Source organism: Alosa pseudoharengus, unplaced genomic scaffold (genome assembly GCF_046254945.1).
Source record: "Alosa pseudoharengus isolate Yale_2024_CS ecotype anadromous, Long Island Sound unplaced genomic scaffold, YU_APseudo_1.1 YU_APseudo_1.1_scf_8, whole genome shotgun sequence".
NCBI lineage: Eukaryota > Metazoa > Chordata > Actinopteri > Clupeiformes > Clupeidae > Alosa > Alosa pseudoharengus.
The window spans coordinates 37,879,167-37,900,347 of record NW_027468870.1 but is presented as its reverse complement, the minus strand read 5'-3'; the positions used below and the strand labels follow the sequence as shown (position 1 = coordinate 37,900,347).

The 21,181-nt window shown below is 45.0% G+C and overlaps 1 protein-coding gene across 3 annotated transcripts; it reads right to left on the bottom strand.

Annotated features, from left to right (window-relative positions):
- Positions 1-324: 324 nt before the first annotated feature.
- On the bottom strand, positions 325-21,038 carry rabep1 (rabaptin, RAB GTPase binding effector protein 1). 3 transcript variants are annotated; one of them, XM_076275319.1, is made up of 18 exons: positions 20,924-21,038; positions 19,029-19,157; positions 18,517-18,720; positions 16,763-16,923; positions 13,782-13,901; positions 13,500-13,635; positions 13,060-13,238; positions 11,578-11,691; positions 10,016-10,495; positions 9,375-9,479; positions 8,809-8,925; positions 8,358-8,456; positions 6,076-6,216; positions 3,800-3,989; positions 1,752-1,807; positions 1,325-1,423; positions 712-828; positions 325-444 (listed from the first exon to the last, which is right to left on the bottom strand). In XM_076275319.1, the coding sequence occupies exons 1-18, from the start codon at positions 20,967-20,969 to the stop codon at positions 343-345; spliced, it is 2,595 nt and encodes an 864-aa protein (XP_076131434.1). In that variant the 5' UTR covers positions 20,970-21,038; the 3' UTR covers positions 325-342. The 3 variants fall into 3 exon arrangements, with proteins under 3 accessions (XP_076131434.1, XP_076131435.1, XP_076131436.1); XM_076275320.1 differs by lacking the exon at positions 20,924-21,038 and adding an exon at positions 20,174-20,577; XM_076275321.1 differs by lacking the exons at positions 325-444; positions 712-828; positions 1,325-1,423; positions 1,752-1,807 and adding an exon at positions 1,818-2,543.
- Positions 21,039-21,181: the final 143 nt, after the last annotated feature.

Sequence of the window (21,181 nt, the reverse complement as noted above, 5' to 3'; positions counted from 1 at the left end):
TCCCCCTCTGAAGGCATTACTTCTTTTTTTTGTCCTTTCATTTCTCTCACAAGTTGTTCACAGAGGATAGTGATTTTTGTTGTTGTTATTATTATTATTATTGTTTGTTTTTATTTTGTTAAAAAAAGGAGGGTGGAGGGTAGCAGCCTCATGCCCCCCTGTCAGAGAGGCCCTGGTGGTGCGGACACAGTGGTAAGGAGGCGGCCTGTCAGAGAGAGGGAGGGAGAGAGAGAGAGAGAGAGAGAAAGAAAGAAAGAAAGAGAGAGGGAGAGAGGTGGGGAGGGGGGTCACTGCAGGGACGACTGGGAGATGGAAGAGGGGGTGGGGGGGGGGGGGGGGTCATCATGTTTCCGGGAGCTGGCTGATGTCTGTCAGGTTGGTGTCGTTCAGGATGGCTTTGATGCGGTCCAAGGAGTCGGCCTGTCGGATGCGTTCTAACTGCACCTGAAACAGAGCGGTCCAACTTTAGTGTCCACTTGTTTCCTTCAGCTCATTCAAATTAAAGAGCAAACAGATCAATATGATCATCATGAGCAAACATGTTTATGTGACATCATATCTCTCATTCCTGATTTAATTATTTGATAAGCTAGGGATAGGACTTAGGAGAAATTTATGAAACATTATCATAACAAAATATGAAGGGGAAAAAAAGAAAAGTCTCCCATCCCTACTCTAAGCTGATTTGTTGTGCCCTGTGAAAGCATTTACCTGCAGAGTTTGGGACAGCTTCACAAAGTCCCTCTGCACCTGCTCACTGACATCCAGCTCCGTCTGCAGCCGCTGTGCCTTATCCTTCTCATCCAGCGCCTGGCTCTCCAGCGCCGTCTACACACACACACACACATATATATGCATATTCCCACAGACACACACACACATATATATGCATATGAACACACACACACACACACACACACACACACACACACACACACACACACACACACACACACACACACACACACACACACACACACACACACACACACACACACACACACACACACACACACACACACACACACACACACACACACACACACACACACACACACACACACACACACACACACACACACACACACACACACACACACACATATGCACACACACAAACACACAAACAAACACACACGCACACAAAAAAAAACACTCAGGATGAGGTATTGTGAGAGGGAAAACATCATGTGATGGGTTGCACGCTGCATCTACAGCGCATGCAGACAGAGTCCAAAGTCCACTGAGACAGCGTATCTATGCATGCGCTGTGTAAAACAAGGGAGCTTAATGACTCCAGTCACGGGAGCTGCGGCTGACTGACCCTGCTGGTCAGGGCCTCCTTGAGCTGCTCCTCCATGCTGCTCCTCAGGCCCTCCACCATCTCCAGCGCCTTCGTCTTCTCCGCCAGGCTCTTCTCCAGCTGTGCACAACAGATCCCAGATCAGCTTAGAAAACACTGTTCCCAACACTCGGAAACACTTTCTAAACACTCTAAAGCATTAAAAACTGAACCTAAATCTGTCAGAACATCACCACCACGAACAAACCCAAGCCCCGTATTAGCATTTCCGCACAGCACAAAAGCACCACTGTGTAAAAACAAGCGACGCGTCACGCTACTACAAGATTATCTCACCGCCATCCGTGAGCCGTGTTACCTAATTCATGTTTTGAGTGCTGCTAGCAACAAGCTCCACAACACCCTCCCACAACAACACACTTCAGAGAGACTTCTGGGCCAACTGTACCTGCTCTCTCTCCGCCTTCACGCGCTCCAGCTCCGTCTTCAGACTGGAGAATGAGGCTGACGGGGAATAAGCACAAACACACCATCATTACAGAGACGTCGGCGCTCACATGCAGCCGTGAAGATGGAGCAGATAGTGCCTCATTTACCGTGAGAATCAATCATTTATTCTCAGCGGTCATCTTGGTCACTACAGGGGAGACCATACTCATACTCACACTCATAAACAGACAGAGATGATTGCATTTAGAATGATTACGCCACAGTGAGTCACAGTATAGTTAGTAATCTGATGCATAGCAACCACTTCTGTTATGCAAATGAGTTATTAATCAGTCAGTACCATAATAATCATCATCAGTTACTACTCATAGCTGTGTAGTGACACAAATCATTAGTGTGACTCACATTAGTGTGGAACACGTGCTACACACAAAGGCAACGCTGCAGGTGGACGGGGGAGGACAGACATGGACACAATCTAATTTGTCAGTAGCTGATGGAACATGGCGAGTCAAAAGCTATGACAAAAATGTGATCGTCACAATGCTTCAAATTGGCACAATATAATCGCAACGAATGCTCACACAAGCAGACTAACAGAGTGTGTGTGCGTGTGTGTGTCAGCAGTGTTTGCAAATGATGTGGTATCCATCCAAAAGTGGAGCGCAAACAGTGACTAGTAAGAGCGTGAGCGTGTGCTACTCTGCGGAAGGCACACATACACACACACACACACAAACACAAACACACATCCTAAATCCGTCAGGATGTTTCATACCTTCCAAGATGTCTGAACAAGTCCCCAACAGAGGAGAAAAAGAAGAGGCGGAGGAGGGGGGGGGGAGAAAGAAAGAGTTGTTTTGTGAGGATGCAACAGAAAAAGGCTTTAAGCTGGCAGACTAGCAGAATCAGTCAGGACTGCATTCAGAATATTCCCCATGCACCTGGACAACTCTGTCTGCTAATCCGGCGGCACTGAGCGCGCTCAGCGATGACAGCTCTCCCAATCCCCACCCTCAGCACACAAAGCGCCCGCACTCCTGCACACTGCACTTATTGATCTCTCCAGTGCAGAGTGGCTGCCTAAGCAGCAGGATGTCCTATGTGTATTAATTGCACACCCCACCCTGTACACGCGTATACATGCTGGAAGCTCATAGCAAGTGCATAAAAATGAGAAAAATTAGAACCCTCGTCCCATGACCAAAGAGATAAGATCGGAATGCTAGCAGAATTTCTTAAACTGATGATTGTGGTCACCCAACTTAACTCATTGAGTGCCAAAAACGTAATATTACGTTTTTAGCTTTTTTTTTAATTACGAAACTAGACACTCTAACACACCTTATATGTGATTTTGGGAACTCTGTGATGAATGGAAATGACATATATGACAATCGAAAACTCATGAAAACGCACAATCTGGACATTTTATCTGGACATTTTATCATAACTCGGTTGCCGCTTTGGGTCGAATCAGTGACGCATGCACGTCATCTTAAAACCAGGCCATTTTTCTGGGTCTATCACTAGGTGGCAGTCTCGCCAGGTCTCGCTGATCACTTCCCGGAAAGTTTACAGGCAACACTTCATATTTCATGAAAGACGTTATATCTCCATTTCTAGAAAAAAAAACAGCGATTTTGATGAAAACTAGCCACTGTTTAGATTTCTCAGGAACAGAGGCGTGTAGAAATACACGGTTTGCACCCTCTGCGAGCTTAAAGTCTCACCTTTCAAACGAGCCATTGTATGTGTTCATAGCTATAACATAGAATATGCTGTGGCTGTACAAAAATCATCAACAATGGTCTAGATTGCTGGCACTCTAGGACAAAGCTTCCGAAAAAAGCTTGGCATTCAATGAGTTAAGAATGGTTGCAGACTTCCCTACATTATGGGTGTGTTGTTGTTCCAATTACATGTAACTAATTTTCAGGTTTTGTTAAGTATGTGTGCAGAAGAAGCCTTGCACGCACACGCACACGTACACACGCCTGAGGGTTGGGTGGGGGTGGGGGGGGGGGCACCAGCGGGAGTCCTCACCGATCTCCTCCTTGCATCCCTCGATCTCCAGCTGCAGGGTGTCCTCCAGGTTCTCCTTCAGGCACTGCTCCGCCTGGATCTGCTCCTTCAGGAAGAGGATCTCCGCCTTCAGCTTCTCCTCCAGGTGCTCCGCCGCCGTGCGCACGGAAACTATGTCCTCCCGGTACTGCAACACCAGTGACTGGAGTTCCTACAGTGGGTGGGTGGGGTGCGTGAGGCTAGTATCAATCACTAACAGTGACTGTGTGAGTGGACACCAATGGAGTAGTTGCACGAAAGGCTCTCGGTGAGCTCGTTTGTTTCCTGTGGAGCCAGGTGTGTTTGAACCTGCCGCTATTCTGAATGTAATTAGTGTCTATACGTCCTTCTTTATCGTAACGTGCTGATTCTCTAGGTGCCACACCCAACCGGGTCCGTGTAGACACTAATTACATTCAGAACAGCGGCAGGTTCAAACACACCTGGCTCCACAGGAAACAAACAAGCTCACTAAGAGCCTTTCATGCAACTAGTCAATCGAGCAAGAGAGACACTAAGCATCAACAACTCGAACACTGAACAACTCTAAACTGCAGATCACAACCTGAAGGAGGAATCCACTTCCATAAAAAGGAGACCACGACCATGATGACTATACAGTAATGTCAGATCCAGTACCCAGGACTAACATATAGAGCTGTGCACCAGGCAACAAAAGGCAGTCAATGCTGGGAGAGACCGACTCTTGCATCAACACTAGATCTGCCTATCTATCTAACACAAACATCAGTACTGTTGCAAACTGTCAGAATTAGGGTGGGGCAACTTTTTGAGCAATGTTGCTGGGCAACCACATAACCAGTTCCATGTGTTCTGATTGGATGATTATGAAAATGCCTACTGATGACACTGATGTTGGTCAATATCAATGGGAATGTGACAGAACAACAATAGGAACACTAGCCGGCAATTGCTCAAAACGCAGCCTTGGGTATCATCAGCATAAGGTAACAGATTGACACACAGATGACTTGCTATGGCCCTGCCACTCAAATGAAAGGCATTGTCACACGTCACCAGAGCAACAGACAGCAGTGTAGCCGCAGCACACAGACTCCAAGTGAAGAGGCCATTTGAGAGTGAAAGACACACTTGAGCGTTGAGTGTGTTCAGGTTGAAAGGACCGGTAGAGAATGAGGGTGGTCACATTTCATACACACACTCACGAGCTCTCACATATCAAACCGCCGTGGAACGGTAAAGGTCAAACATTGAACAGACGCTTCTGTACAAATTGATGACCTGCTTTGGTCAGGAAATGACCCCTGATCTATTGCTAGGAAGGCAACAATGGCTATCCACTGTACTAGCACTATGGTCTTAAAGGACACTATTGCACAGCATACTGCCACTTAAATATACTGTATATACCATAAAATGTGAGCTCTACAAAAGATTAGAATTCAGCCTTCCAATACGACATACCCAAGCAACACTGAAGCATTGGAACCAGACCCGGTCATACACTACAGACAATGTGAACCACAAAGTAGAAATGAAGAGTTGAAGTAGCTATTTATTTCTCTGTTTTCTCATGCATCAGAGTGAATACTCAGGAAACTCAGATTCAATTTAATGCCATTCTTGGGCAACACACAGGTTCAAAGTTAGTCCACGAACATTTTCCACTTCCAGTTCCTCTTTCAAAGCGAGCTGCGAAAACACCCTCATGACCCACTAAGTGGACGCGATTGATCAAACCGAGTCGTTGGGTTGAATCATTCATCTTCAGTGGAAGGACACACAGGAAAAAGGCATTAAAGGAACACGCCAACCCCGTCTACTCCAGAGTTACATACATACGCACCTCATTAAAGGAACACGCCAACCCCGTCTACTCCAGAGTTAGATACTACGCTTCTATTCTCTTCTGTACTCTGTGTGTGCAATACCCCAGTCTGACACCATTATCCCAAATTAGCTCAGTATAATTCACTGGAGGTGGGTGATACACCCTACAGGCATGACTGACCGCCACTAGTGCCTACCTGCTGATTCAGTGACTCACCTAACATCCTGCGGCACTAAAGTACCAAAGTTGATTCCACAACAGACCTGACCTCTTCTTTCATTTTTATTACTCTACGACACCCACTACTAGATTACTAGATTTTACTACCCTTACTGAAAAATATAAAACTACAGAAAATACATACAACCAGCACACATGTCCCAAGCGTTAATTACGGGGGAAATAAAGGTGTGGGGGCGTAGAGGAGTGGGTTGTGGGGTCAGACCTCGGTGGTGGTGGGCAGCTGGAAGTCCTGCTGCTGCTGCAGGGCCAGGTGGAGCCGGTGTTTGCCCTGCAGGCTCTCGTTGTCCCTCTGCAGCCGGCTCAGCTCCTCGGCCACCTGCTCCCTGGAGCGCATCAGCACGGCCTGTGTGTGTGGAGACCCAGCAGCGTCAGAGCCTCGTCGCACACAAACACACGCACACAAACACACATATATACTGTACGCACACACACACACGCACACAAACACACATATATACTGTACGCACACACACACGCACACAAACACACGCACACAAACACACATATATACTGTACGCACACACACACGCACACAAACACACGCACACAAACACACATATATACTGTACGCACACACACACGCACACAAACACACGCACACAAACACACATATATACTGTACGCACACACACACGCACACAAACACACGCACACAAACACACATATATACTGTACGCACACACACACGCACACAAACACACGCACACAAACACACATATATACTGTACGCACACACACACGCACACAAACACACGCACACAAACACACATATATACTGTACGCACACACACACGCACACAAACACACGCACACAAACACACATATATACTGTACGCACACACACACGCACACAAACACACGCACACAAACACACATATATACTGTACGCACACACACACGCACAAAACAAACACACGCACACAAACACACATATATACTGTACGCACACACACACGCACAAAACAAACACATACAGTATACACACACACATATATACTGTACGCACACACACACGCACAAAACAAACACATACAGTATACACACACACATATATACTGTACGCACACACACACGCACAAAACAAACACATACAGTATACACACACACATATATACTGTACGCACACACACACGCACAAAACAAACACACGCACACAAACACACATATATACTGTACGCACACACACACGCACAAAACAAACACATACAGTATACACACACACATATATACTGTACGCACACACACACGCACAAAACAAACACATACAGTATACACACACACATATATACTGTACGCACACACACACGCACAAAACAAACACATACAGTATACACACACACATATATACTGTACGCACACACACACGCACAAAACAAACACATACAGTATACACACACACATATATACTGTACGCACACACACACGCACAAAACAAACACATACAGTATACACACACACATATATACTGTACGCACACACACACGCACAAAACAAACACATACAGTATACACACACACATATATACTGTACGCACACACACACGCACAAAACAAACACATACAGTATACACACACACATATATACTGTACGCACACACACACGCACAAAACAAACACATACAGTATACACACACACATATATACTGTACGCACACACACACGCACAAAACAAACACATACAGTATACACACACACATATATACTGTACGCACACACACACGCACAAAACAAACACACACAGTATACACACACACATATATACTGTACGCACACACACACGCACACAAACACACGCACACAAACACACATATATACTGTACGCACACACACACGCACAAAACAAACACACACAGTATACACACACACATATATACTGTACGCACACACACACGCACACAAACACACGCACACAAACACACATATATACTGTACGCACACACACACGCACAAAACAAACACACACAGTATACACACACACAGACCCACAGACATTTCACAAAGCCCAAACCAATCAAGGCTAGGGTGACATGCAGACTAACGGAAAATGAAGAAAAACGCAAAAACAGAACACACTGTTTTTTGCTAGGATGGAAAAATCATCTAGGAACCATTTGTAGAAATGTGACATGATAATAAGTGTTGCTGAGGCATTGTACACGGTAGCAGATTGACAAGCATGGCATTGCACAGAGCCAAGAGCCATGTCATTTGGAATTAAAATATATTTATATATATTTTTAAATATGACTCGCAGGCCTCTCATCCACTGTAGTATAAAATAAGCTTCCATTCGGTGACAGATGTCTTCTACATTTCCCCACTTGGGAAGTGGACCACAATCATCAAAGGCATATTCACCAGGCATGACCACACTGAGACACTACAGTTTGAAGAAGTGAACAAATCTCTGACCACACCTGGGCCACAGACAGACAGAAGCCAAGCGCTGATGAGGGGCAGAAGGGCCAAGTGTGTGGGGACTCACCATCTGCTCCTGGGTGCTCCTCTTGGCCTGACCGAAGGCCTGCTGCAGACCGTCCAGCAGCACCTCCGACTCCTGCACCTTCTGGTTCAGAGCAGATATCTGACAGAAACACACACACACACACACACACACACACACACACACACACACACACACACACACACACACACACACACACACACACACACACACACACACACACACACACACACACACACACACACACACACACACACACACACACACACACGAGAAGTTAAGGCTTAGTATTAAATAAGTTGCCAAGGGGGGCAGGGTTTAGTGAGTGACTGATTAGAGAGCAAGTAGCTGGCATCATCTCCGCTACACTACAAACAAGAGCTTTGCATTCTTTATGAGCTTGCCAAAACGTTGTCACGGTGACTGAGCACAGTCATTTCTTTTGGAGAAGCCCCTGAACGGTGACACACACCTTGGCAGCTGTTTCCTCGTTGCCCTGCTTCATCGACTTCTCCACTTCCTGTTTCTCATTCATCGTCCTCTCCAGGTGGTCGTTGGCCTGCCGCAGCATGCTCTGTAGCTTCTTCACCTGCAGTCAGCAAGCGACAATGAGATACAGCACACTAAATACATATACGTATACTATATACATATACTAAATACATATACGTATACTTTATACATATACATATACATACACATACACAACTGAGCTTAATACAATTCCTGGGTTCAGAACATCCACTCTTTCCCTACATAGTGCATGTTATAGTGAATAAACCCCATATACTGTAGTTATTCACTATACACAACACATTGGATTTATATAGCACTTTTCAAGGCACCCAAAGCACTTTACAGTGAAGGGGGAACCTCACTAGCCAACACCAATGTGTAGCATCCACCATGCAATGAATGAATGAGTGCATGTTCTGAATGTGGGGAGTGACTTTTTTTGATCAGGCCACCACCATGTAAGATCATTGGGTCTTGATCAGTTGCTGTCAAAATGGGGGGGAGGGAGGTAACTGGGCAGACCTGATCGCGAGTGTCGGCCTCCTGACCCTGGATGACCTGCAGCTGTTTCTCATAATTGGAGCACATGTCACACCGACGGCCCAACTTCCTCCCGGCGTTCTTCAGCTGAAGGTCAAAAATCAACACACAGGTTCAGGCAACAGACATGTCAGAGGTGGAAATCAACACACAGGTTCAGGCAACAGACACGTCAGAGGTGGAAATCAACACACAGGTTCAGGCAACAGACACGTCAGTGGTGGAAATCTGAGTTTCTGCTCATGGATACTTGGATAAGTTTGAGAAAACCAGAATCACATTCCCAAGAGCGCTAAGAATTTAGTCAATTCCTACAGGACACTACTTCCATTATTCCCAACTGGCATTGGAGTCAAAGAGGCAAACCACTTTTCTAGGACTAACATGGCCAAACTGTGTAAGTGCTGACACATGTCATTCTACAACCCACCAAAAACCTGCATCTCCTAGCCAACCATAATACATATTAATAATATTACATATTTACACATATCATGTTTATTCCCACATCGCATCTGTTTAACTAGAGAACTACATTTTTAACCACACTGGCTTCTATCAAAGTAATTCATTTTTACACTGAACATGAACAACATAACAAACTGTCCTCAAAGGGGTTCTACCTCCTGCTGCAGCAAGTTCCACTCGCTCTCGCTGACCAGTCGGTAGCCGGACGGGGGCAGGTAGGCGTTCTCGGGCGCGTGCGAGATGCTGGACAGGATTGACGCCGTCTCTTCCTGCTCTGGCGTCATGGCCTTGATGGCCTTCTCCTGGTCCTTGGTGAGCAGGAAGTGACCGGCGGAGGGCTGAAGGGAGCTAATCGACGCCGTCTCGAAGCCATCAAAGTTGCCCGAGGAGTCGGCGCCCACCAGCGGCCCGAAGTCGGACTCGTCCAGCTGGCTGGCCGACTTTGCCTTGTGGTTGTAGCCCCCCAGGCCGTGCGAGTGCTGCTGCAGCGTCGCTCCGCCGGACGAGCCCAGGCTGTCGGTGGACTGAACCCGCCGCAGGCCGTCCTGATACAGGTCCGAGCTGCCCGGAGCACGCCCAGGCGTGTCTGCGTCCAAGGAGTGCAAAGAGCTGTGAATGCTGTGGTTGGGCTGACCCTATGGAAAAGGAAAGGTCAATACCAAATAATTATTCAGTCATTTAAATGAGTAATTATTGGACCAATTATTGTTGGTAATAATATTAAAATAACAATGTATTAAAATGAGCAACTTTAATCTGTTATTGAGAATTAGCAGACCACCGAACGTTGGGAAGACCCATTCAAGTGAATGGAGCATTCTTCAGCATTATGAAGAGCCGTGTAATAATAGGCTAATATCAAGTTGATTTGCTCACTTGCATCTCACAAGTTTGTGTTGCTAACCTACCTAGGCTGTGGGATTTTGGTCATTTAGGCCTACTATTTGGGTTCAATGTAATTTAGAAATAGGCTAAGCAACCATGGCATACATTTACATCTGAAGAGAGATCCTTGCTAACTATCCCGCTAGCTCAGGTCACGTTTGACAATTATTGCTCGCTAAAATCATTAATGAACATTGCAAGACACTTATCTCTTCTATGATGCCAGAAAGATTTTTTTCGACTTGTACATTTTTTGAACATTTATTTTATCTAATGACATACAAAACATAATTAATTGCATCCACATATCCTTATGCGCAACTTTTATTCACTATACTAAAACCGTGAGACAAGGTCAATTACTCTCACGTAACTCTTAAAGTGACAGGCACTCAATTACACCTACGCATCACCAATGTGCACTCAATTAGACCTACACACCACATTAAAGATACACCTAAGTGTAATAGTTTAAAAATAGTTTTCAAATTGCTAAATATATTTACTAGTAATTATGCAGAATATATGATATATGACATAAGCCATCATTTTCCATGTGTGTTTGTGTGGAGAGTCAAGCAGAATCTGGGATGGCCACTGGTGTGAATGATCACACTACAGTATATCCAATATTACTGATAATGATGTCAAGGTGGTGGGGCCCCCAAATCAAATACATTTTTTCAAAAGTATCAAAGAAGTATCGAAATGGCAATTCTTGACTTGGTATCGGTATCGAAACATTAATTTTGGTATCGTGACAACACTACTATAGACAGACCCATAAGGGAGTCCTACCTCATCTATAGACAGGCCCATAAGGGAGTCCTACCTCATCTATAGACAGGCCCATAAGGGAGTCCTCAGCAGCTTCAGCAGGCTCTGTCCCGTCGTCCTCGTCCTTCGCCTGGCTGATTCTCTCCTTCTCGTCCTTCTCGTCGTCCTCCTGAAGAAGAAATATAATCATAACATCATAGACAAAAATCACTGTAGGGGAAAAAAGACATCAGTTGCTTTGTATAATTCTGGGGGCTTCAAACGGAGAAGTCAGTTGTCCTGCCCAAACAATCTGGCTGTTTTGGTCACGCTTACAAAATCATTATACACACACTACCGGCTATAATTATAATTGATTATTGATTACTCTTGATTGGAATCTTATTTTTCTGTGTACATCTTGTGCATGTGTATAAAGTAAAGAATGATGACTTAACAAATCGTGTACCATAGACACTTTTCCATGCTGTGCTGAGGCAAATATTTTCAGAAATTAGCTTTTATTGAATTTACCCGACGACCTGACGACTCTACCCAAGCATGACCACTGAGTGGGCAATGCAACCGTAAGCATTTGCACTTTTAGGAGAAGGGCACTTGAGACAACAGCCAATGTGAAGTGAAGGGAAGGGAAGGTCAGTGTGGAAATGCAGTCTTTTCTCCAGCAAGCTCTCTGAGTGAGGCTGTTGTCTCAGCGTGAGATGCTACTTAGATAGCCTTCGCTTTGTGTTAGCGCTAAAGCACTGCTGGCAAAGGGCACTCAGAATGGTAGAGATGCACTCTCTCTGTTGACCCTGGACAGTCGATCAATAGCGATCAATACATAATTATAACTGTAGCCTGGAGTGCATGTAAGGTTTTTTTGAAACATAATCAAACAAGGGGGCCCCGGCCGTGGCGCGACTGGCTGGGGCACCTGCACCGTACGACGGCGACCTGGGTTCGATTCCCGCCCCATGGTCCTTTCCGGATCCCACCCAGACTCTCTCTCCCACTCGCTTCCTGTCATTCTTCACTGTCCTGTCATTAAAGGCATAAAAAGGCCAAAAAAATATACTTTAAAAAAAAAAAAAACAAGGGCAAGTCAGGCAGCTGCAGACCTTTGCTCCATCTAGGAATGATACAGCACGTCAAACCAAATTCCAACGAATCCTGCTATCGTATGACAAACAATATGTAGGAGGACCGAGATATGGTGAACTTCTACCTTTCTTAACATTTTGGAAGTAAATTATAGCAGTAGTTTTCAAGTTATGTGATTGGGCACACAGGCAGACCCATTTGAAATACTCTCCGCCCTGCTTATTACTAACCATCTATGGTCATATCAAGGAGAACAGACAGGGTGGAACAAAAATCTTATGCAAATTTGCAGTTTCAAAGTCACACAGCTGGTTCACATAGACAAAGGGAGGGGTAAGCAAGATATGGGTCATAAACTTTTTTAGAATTTCGTTGGATCCGTTTATAGTCATTTGAATGCATGCAAATTTAGTGGACCGGAATCCCAAGATCGGATCTGATCTGAGGTCAGTACCTGATCCCGCTTCTTTATCTCCTCCACCTGCCTCAGCTGCTCTGAGGTCAGCACGCTCTCGATCCGCTGCATGTCCCGCATCAGCAGCCGCTGGGACTCCAGGAACTGGTCGTTGGCACGCTGCCAGGTGTGCTTTAGCTGATTGTGTTGCTGCCGCTCCATCTCCAACAGGTGACACACTGGCAGGGAGCGGACATAACAGCCAGCAGTGAGAACTCGCTCGCTCACCACTCAGGTACTTTACAATGGGCTGCCATCTGGCATGCGCTCAAGTTCCAAACCAAAAGCAATTCACAGTGATAGCCCTCGCGTTTAACAAATTAATTACAGGAAAACAATGACTGGCACGCCATTGACTGATACAGTGCTGGTTCACCAGGATATCCCTTGGTTAGTTGGGAATACTAGCACATACTACACTCCATGTTACAATGAAATACCTTCGTGGAGTTCCTTGCGCATTTTCTCTGCATCCTCCTGGAGTACTGTCTTCTGTGTGTTGAGGACTGCCACATACATCTCCAAGTCAGTACGGCATGACTTCTCTGCCTCCAGAACATGATTCAGTTCCTTCACCTACAAAGACAAGCAACAAACAACAAAATAGATGACATTTTGACAACCCTTCAAAAATCCGGAGTGCGTCACTTATGATCTTGGCGACAGACACCTGCAGTAAAAATTTGAGGTCAATCTCTTTCGAGTGACTCGTTTGTTTATACCTTGGAGGCCTCCAGTTCCTTCACGCGGTCCTCAGAGGTCGTCAGCTTGGCCTTCAGAGCCGCTATTTCATGCTCCATCGGCATGACGACAGAGCGCAGCTTCTCAGCATCCTCCTGGGCCTTCGGGGAAACACACACAGGACAGAGTCACAACGTCAGCACTGCTCCATTCACTGCGTACACAAGGAATACGCAGTGTGTGCAGTGAACGCATCATACTCAGCAGCAACTCAGGCGTGCCATTCCCAACAGCAACTACCACCATTAAAGGACAGAAGAAACCAGAAGAAACTATCATTTTGAACACTTTCTCCACTGTTCAGCAAAATCCTTCAAAAATACCAAGGCACTCCTCTGTAAGCAAAACAGGTTAAAATGTCTTGATTTGAATGGGCAAATCTACTTGTTAAAAAACACAGCACTTTGACACGTTTTGGCATCAAGCCTTCTTCAGGACGTTAACCTTTCTCCACTGTTACCTAACCACAGTGGTGGTGAAGTGATGCTTTTGGGAAATGCAGGCCAGTCTTTACATACTGTTGCTGCAATGGCAGGGACCTGTAGCAACAGGTTTCTCACGGGGCAGCCGTGGCCTACTGGTTAGCGCTTCGGACTGTTGCCGGTTCGAACCCCGACCAGTAGGCATGGCTGAAGTGCCCTTGAGCAAGGCACCGAACCCCTCACTGCTCTCCGAGCGCCGCTGTTGTAGCAGGCAGCTCACTGCGCCGGGATTAGTGTGTGCTTCACCTCACTGTGTATTCACTGTGTGTTGTGTGTGTTTCACTAATTCACGGATTGGGATAAATGCAGAGACCAAATTTCCCTCACGGGATCAAAAGAGTATATATACTATACTATTATACTCATAAAGCCCACGCAGAAATGTTTCAAAAAGTCGGTCATTGTGAAGGTGAAACTGTGGAGTGGTATTCTGAGGTCAGCCGCATGGCCTCTAGTCTTTCAGGGTTGTAAAGTTTCAGAGACAATAATCAGAGGAATGGAGGGTATGTGGATTAGATGCTGTCGAGTGGTTGCTGACGACTGAACAAGCAAATCACATCTTCAAAACTGATCAAAACCATTACGTCAACAGGAACAACAGGCCAGAAGCCATGAGAACAAAATACTAAATCGGACCATCCACTAGAAGTCAGCTAAAGCATTCTAGCCTTTTGAGTCATAATGCAATATTCCAAATGTTCTAAACACATAAACTACTCCAAAAGACCAGGTTAATGTCCTCTAACAGGTCAAGGCTGGATTATTCCATTATCATACTACTGCACCATCACTTGCAATTTTATCAGATTGTATTAGACTTCTTATCTTATCATACCCTTGCACAAATGGACAGGTATGGTAGAGTTGTGCCAAAGAAACAGTTAAAGTTTGATTAGTGGGATTGTCACTTATACCACACAGTGTTGTGCGTGAACGAGTTCAAAAGAACGCGTTCATTGAACACGCTCATTTTTTCGTGAACGTTGAACTGAACGCAACACATTTTTTAATAAAGAACTTGAACGTGAATTAGTTCACATTATGTGTCATGAACGGCAGACATCACTGTAAATGAGTGACATCTGTAAATGAGTGACATCTGTTTTCTCTTTTGAAACACAACGAGAGAAAGTTCCTCCCTCCTGTATTCTCGCTGGTGCCGCTTAAATCATGTATCGCCAGACAGAAATGGTTTTGACATTGTGCGCGCAATGCATTGCGGGCAACGTAGTGTCCGGCTGAGAATAGTTGAATAGCATACTGGCTTCCGCACAACGTTACCCGTGATGAATTGCAGCAGAGCGGGGTAGGCATAGCAACGCCGCGTAGCAGGCAACGACGAGAGCGCGGAGGGCTGGAGGAGCGAGAGAGAGAGACAGACCAATGATGAGAGTGAGAGAAAGTGCTGCAATTTTTTTTAAAAATGGCTAGTGGAAGTGATGGCACGGAGACTGGTCTACCTTGTCTGTACTGCTGCAAGTTTCATCACCTGGTAAGAAACCCACAATTGCAGTGTCATGAGCAAATGTCTACAATCAGCAGCTTCAAAGAACGTATAGTGATTTCTAGCTCGTAGTGTAAATAAAAAGTATTTATTTGAATATCTCACGAAAAAAGTAAAATGAACTGAACTTTGAACTAGTTCAGAATTTAAATTGTGAACTTTGAACGTGAACTGTTCACTTTGAGCATGTATGAACTGAACTTGAACTAGTTCAGAAAAGCTGTGAACTGGCACAACACTGATACCACACACACAGAGAACTGCCAAAAATGTGCTAGTCATTACAAGAAATAATCATCAGCCCACGTTTGTAAGACATGGTATAAGGCTAACTACACATGGCATACATCTTCAACATCAACATGACCTCTTTAGCATCTATCAGACATGGGGTACATCAACTTGACCTGAAATGTCAACATATTGTTTGGAAAATAAGTGAAATTTGACTGAATAGAGGAAAAAAATGACATGAGTCATTTTTTGAAAAGCCAATAAATATTCTTAATGAGTAGTGCGCTCACATCTCACTCCCCCATACCTTGCTCTAAAGTACCAAGTTGGTACCACAACTCCCGGTGTCAGTGCAAGCAACCGAAAAAGCACATGACAACGACTGAAGAACTTAATTGTATGATATCTCGAGCACTCAACCCCCATCATTTTCCAGTTCCCTTTAGTAAAAGTTGACACGTGACGCAGTCATACAAACAGCAAATGCCACAACTTGGGGCCCAAGGCAACTCGCCAGATGGTGTGTGGGACACAGTGTCACCTGCCCCCACGAGTGCAATGTTCTCTAGTTTCTCATCTAAAGAGGCCAGTTTAAGGATCCCGGATTTAAGTCCACACAAACCTCGCTCACACACCTAAAACATTATCTCTGTCAGCTTTGATGGAGCTTTCACAAATTACCCATAGGTGCCACAAACCAACGGCCTGATGCGTGTGATGAACGAGGAGCGGTTCTATCTACCTTCTTCATGTCGTTCTCCAGGTTCTCCTCCTCCTGGCCCTCGGAGAGCCGCCGCCTGAGCTCCGCCATCTCCCGCTCCGTCGTCTCGCGGTATTGTGCCCACTGGGCACGCTCCTGCTCCAGCCGCTGGTGGAACTGCATCTCGTAGTCCCGCACCGTGTCTACGCAAGGTGACCCCACACACACACACACACACACACACACACACACACACACACACACACACACACACACACACACACACACACACACACACACACACACACACACACACACACACACACACACACACACACACACACACACACACACACACACACACACACACACACACACACACACAGTTCTTTACCAGGCACTTAAGGGGCCTTAATGTCATTGATGGGCAACTGGCACCAGGCAATGGGCAAAGCAACAAGAAAAAGTCTGCTGCACATGAAATGAAGCTAACTTAATAACTTGGCAAAGTCATTTTGCCAATTTAATACTGTACCATGAGCAAGACCATAAACTCAAACATGGCTGGATCAGTGCAATGGTTACACTCTGCATGATTGATTTAGTTCAAGAGCGAGACACTATGCGCGCCACCCGACTCTGCTCACCACCCAACAATGAAATTAGGGCTTGTAATGTCCGCGCATGCCACTGCTTTGTCCCCAGACTATCTAAGTGGCTGTGTGGACTAGATCTACATTTAGACCTGTGCTGAACTGCTGTATTGTCTTCTGTGTATACAGCTCTGGAAGAAATGAAGAGACCACTGCATATTTTTCTGATGTCATCCGGTGGTTTCTGAGTGACCAGTGTTTCCCACAGAATTGAATTATATTTGTGGTGGTAGGTTTGCAGAATTAACTTGGATGCAAACGTTTTTAACAAATTAGTGCAGCGGGGTTATGATGCCAACCAGATTTAAGCACAATTTAGCCAGTCTTAGCTAATGTTTTCTTTAAACATGCATGTAGGTTTGACAGAGAGAAACAAGGAGAGTCTGTGCAAAGGTGCACATAGCTCTACAATGAAAGAATTCCATTCAATTTAAACAGTACAACAGGAAAATCATTGTGTGATGGTCAATGTTGATATTGTGGTGGGCCGCCACAAATAAGTTAATGTATGGGAAACACTGGTGACATTCGAAGGAGTTGACAGTCATATTCAAAATTGCAGTGGTCTCTTAATTCTGAATATGACCGTCAACTCATTTGAATGTCACTCAGCAAGCGTAGGATGACATCAGAAAAATGTGCTGTGGTCTCTTCATTTTCTCCAGAGCTGTATGTCCTGTATGAGTTGTGTATGTTGTGCTGTCTGATGATGTTCTGTTTTCAGTCCCGAGACTTACACTAAACCAAATTCCAGGCGATGTTTAATTGTATAAAGCACTGACTTGACTTATCCCTTAAGTTTTCCACCAGTGAGGTACAACTGAAAGGAACAGTTGACCAGGGTTAAAAAAACAAACAAACCACAAAAAACGTGAACACAGTGCATGTGTAACCTAAGTTGAGTGGACTACACAGCTCAGCCTTGGGCTTGAGCCGGCATGCTAACAAGGTGGCTGAAACCCATGGGTGCTAGCATAATTGCTAGCACATCTCTTAACATGTCAACAGGGAGGTGTACTCACTGCAACCAGTACCTGCACACTAATATCTACATTAATATACACACTGCACAGTCATTTAAGTAATAGGATTAAGTATTTCACAACATATTTTACTACTATAGCTATTTCTGACCTTTCTTACCTTTCATAATGGCCTGCAGTGAGGCCACCTCGTCCTGCCACTGCTGCTTCACTTGGTCGATGGCCTCCTGCTTGGTGTTCTCGGAGACCGTGGCAACAGCCTTGATGTTCTCCATCTCCGCCCGCTCCTCGGCCAGCTGGGTCTGGACCTGCCGCAGCTCTGCCTGTGCGGTCTCCAGAGAGGACGCCTGCCTCTTCAGCTCCTCTGTGGAGTGGACCAGACGCCAGGGTGAGACACAGAAGGACCGGCAGAGGATGCATGTGCATGTGCACATGAACATGTTGTTTCATGTTTGTGTCGTTTCTGCAACCATGCAGTCTCCACTGCAAAGACTGCTACAAAAAAGTAGCTCAACACACACTTTCACAGGAAACACTAAAAAATAACCTGAAATGTAGAGCCTAGAATCCCAGTCAAAATATGTTGGGAGAGGTTTTCTTTGACAGATTTGCAAAACAGAAAAGTAACAGTGCTCCTTGTTGTGCAACCAGCGGGGCAGTATGGGCCTTCACCTTCTTTGGACAGATAGAGCTCCTTAAACTTGGCTCGCTTCTGGTTGAACTCCATCTCCAGCTGCTGCTTAAGCTTGAGCATCTCAGCTCGCTCGTGTTCCAGCTCAGTCACTCGCTGCTGGAGAACCCCTGCAAGAACACACACCAGCATTACAAACACCCCGAAATAGCCAAGACATACTGAAGGGTCTACCAGATACCCAGTAGTTTGAGTCTTTGACTGGAAAATGGATTAGGCCAAACATACAAGTTCAGAAGTTTCATGTCCAGATGTCCCCGAGTAAGAAAACAAAACCCTGACTATTTCCAATGACAAGTAGTGGTGTCTTGCATAATGAGAAGAAAGTAAAAAGTATGCCATTACACAAAGCCTTTGAGACAGACTAGTTGTAGTCCAGTAAGCAACTAGATTTCAAGTAGGCAAGGCCAGATCATCTGAATAATTGATGTCCTGAGGTGATACAGAGCAAACAATAAAAGCTGGGGCATGGTACTGTGGATTTAACATCTACAAGAGAAAATTCAGGTTAAAGCAACAAGAAAGCTTAATACTTCTCCAAAACACACTGCACAAAAGTCAGTTTAACCATTGATTTTAACCATAGATTGTGGCTAATGTCAAGGAAATTGACTGAAATTGTGTCAACCAATAACTGGCTTCTGATTTCAAGAAAAGTTCTTCAAGAAATAATCCCTGCCTGTATAAATTTGAAATGTTTACATTAATACTTCACCTCAAAGCTTCAGCAAGCATGCACCTGTAGTTTTCCAAAAAATATCTTTTTAATGCACTGTGCCTGTTATACATTGTAAACCCGGTCGTGTTCACCTACTACAGTGATTTTAACCTGTCTTCTAGTCTTAGTATAAAAAAATATCTTATCAATCTTATCTTATTGCTGTAGCTGCTAGCTTTCTACCGCGACGGAGAATCAAGACCTAGGTTTTGTCTTGAATTCAGCAAAGGAGACGTCTGGGCTCATCACAGATGTTGTTATCTAATGAAATTGTCCTAGGCAAACTCTTGCACAAACCATTGATTGTTTAATAGGCTTTCTTTCTCCCGTTTTCTATACAGCCTGCTTTCTCGGTTACTCTGACAATCTGCATGAAAACCAAACCAAAACAATTCAACGGCAACTTACCTTTGATCGCTAACGTTAGCCTCTAATTGCATATGATATGCGAAGAATGTCTGCCCCGTAATCGCGTGACAGAAATATGACATACTAGCTAGCTGGATCATAACGTTAGTTCGTGCCAAATTAGTATTTAGTATGTTTTCAGACTGTAAATCAGCTAACGTTAGCTAACAGTTAACCAGCGCTGCTGTAGACGCAGCCCTAATTGCAAGCGCACACGCAGTTATCATTTAAATAAATAAGATATTAGGTCTCCATTTCTGATGCTAAAGACAACCGCGCGCCTGATAAGATTCCATGATATTTCTGTCGCTGTCAAAGTACTAAGCACCATGACAGCTATCCATCCATTGTTGCTACTTAGCTGCGAGCTACGTTTTCTAGTTGCGTTACTTCTTGGTCAGCAGACCAAGCTAGCAAAAGGGGCTATAACAAGCTACCCAGCTAACTAACGATGCATAGTGGGTGCACAATCACGTGTAATAAAGTCAAATGATCACTCGTAGCAGCTACTTGCATTTTAAACATGTTGGCAAACAAGTATGTATGCGAAATAACTTCTCACACCAGGCTGCTGTACGACAAGTGGATGTAGATATACTTTGAAATCAGTGGACGTGATGGCTGAGGATTAGCAGCAGTACCCAGTCCCAGTGATGACAGTGGGCGAGACCGTGGATGTATAGGCCGCTGGCCTTCAAACAATACCTCTAGGTTACCAACATTGGTCGTTTTTTCAAGAGACATTCTTACCGTCATCCTGAGACGACCGGGAGGATCCCGGGGCCTGTTCGGCCATGGTTTCCCGGAGCTGATTGCAATTACCGGGCTTGAGCGTACACAGCTAGGAGTGCCCCAGTGCACAGACTACTACAGACTGGACAACGTCATTGAAGCAACAGTACTCATCACGCATGTGTGAACAACAAAAGGGAGGAGTTGGAAGACTATAAATTGCAATTTCGGATAATTTGTAATGTTGCATTATTATTAATATAGCTAATGCATGTA

Excerpts from the sequence above, each read along its gene's own strand:
- rabep1 (XM_076275319.1), bottom strand. The coding sequence starts at position 20,969 with ATGGCCGAACAGGCCCCGGGATCCTCCCGGTCGTCTCAGGATGACG. Across the intron at positions 18,721-19,028 it reads GCTCTATCTGTCCAAAGAAG|AGGAGCTGAAGAGGCAGGCG; the intron begins GTGAAGGCCCAT and ends TCCACTCCACAG. Across the intron at positions 8,457-8,808 it reads ACGAGGAAACAGCTGCCAAG|ATATCTGCTCTGAACCAGAA; the intron begins GTGTGTGTCACC and ends TGTTTCTGTCAG.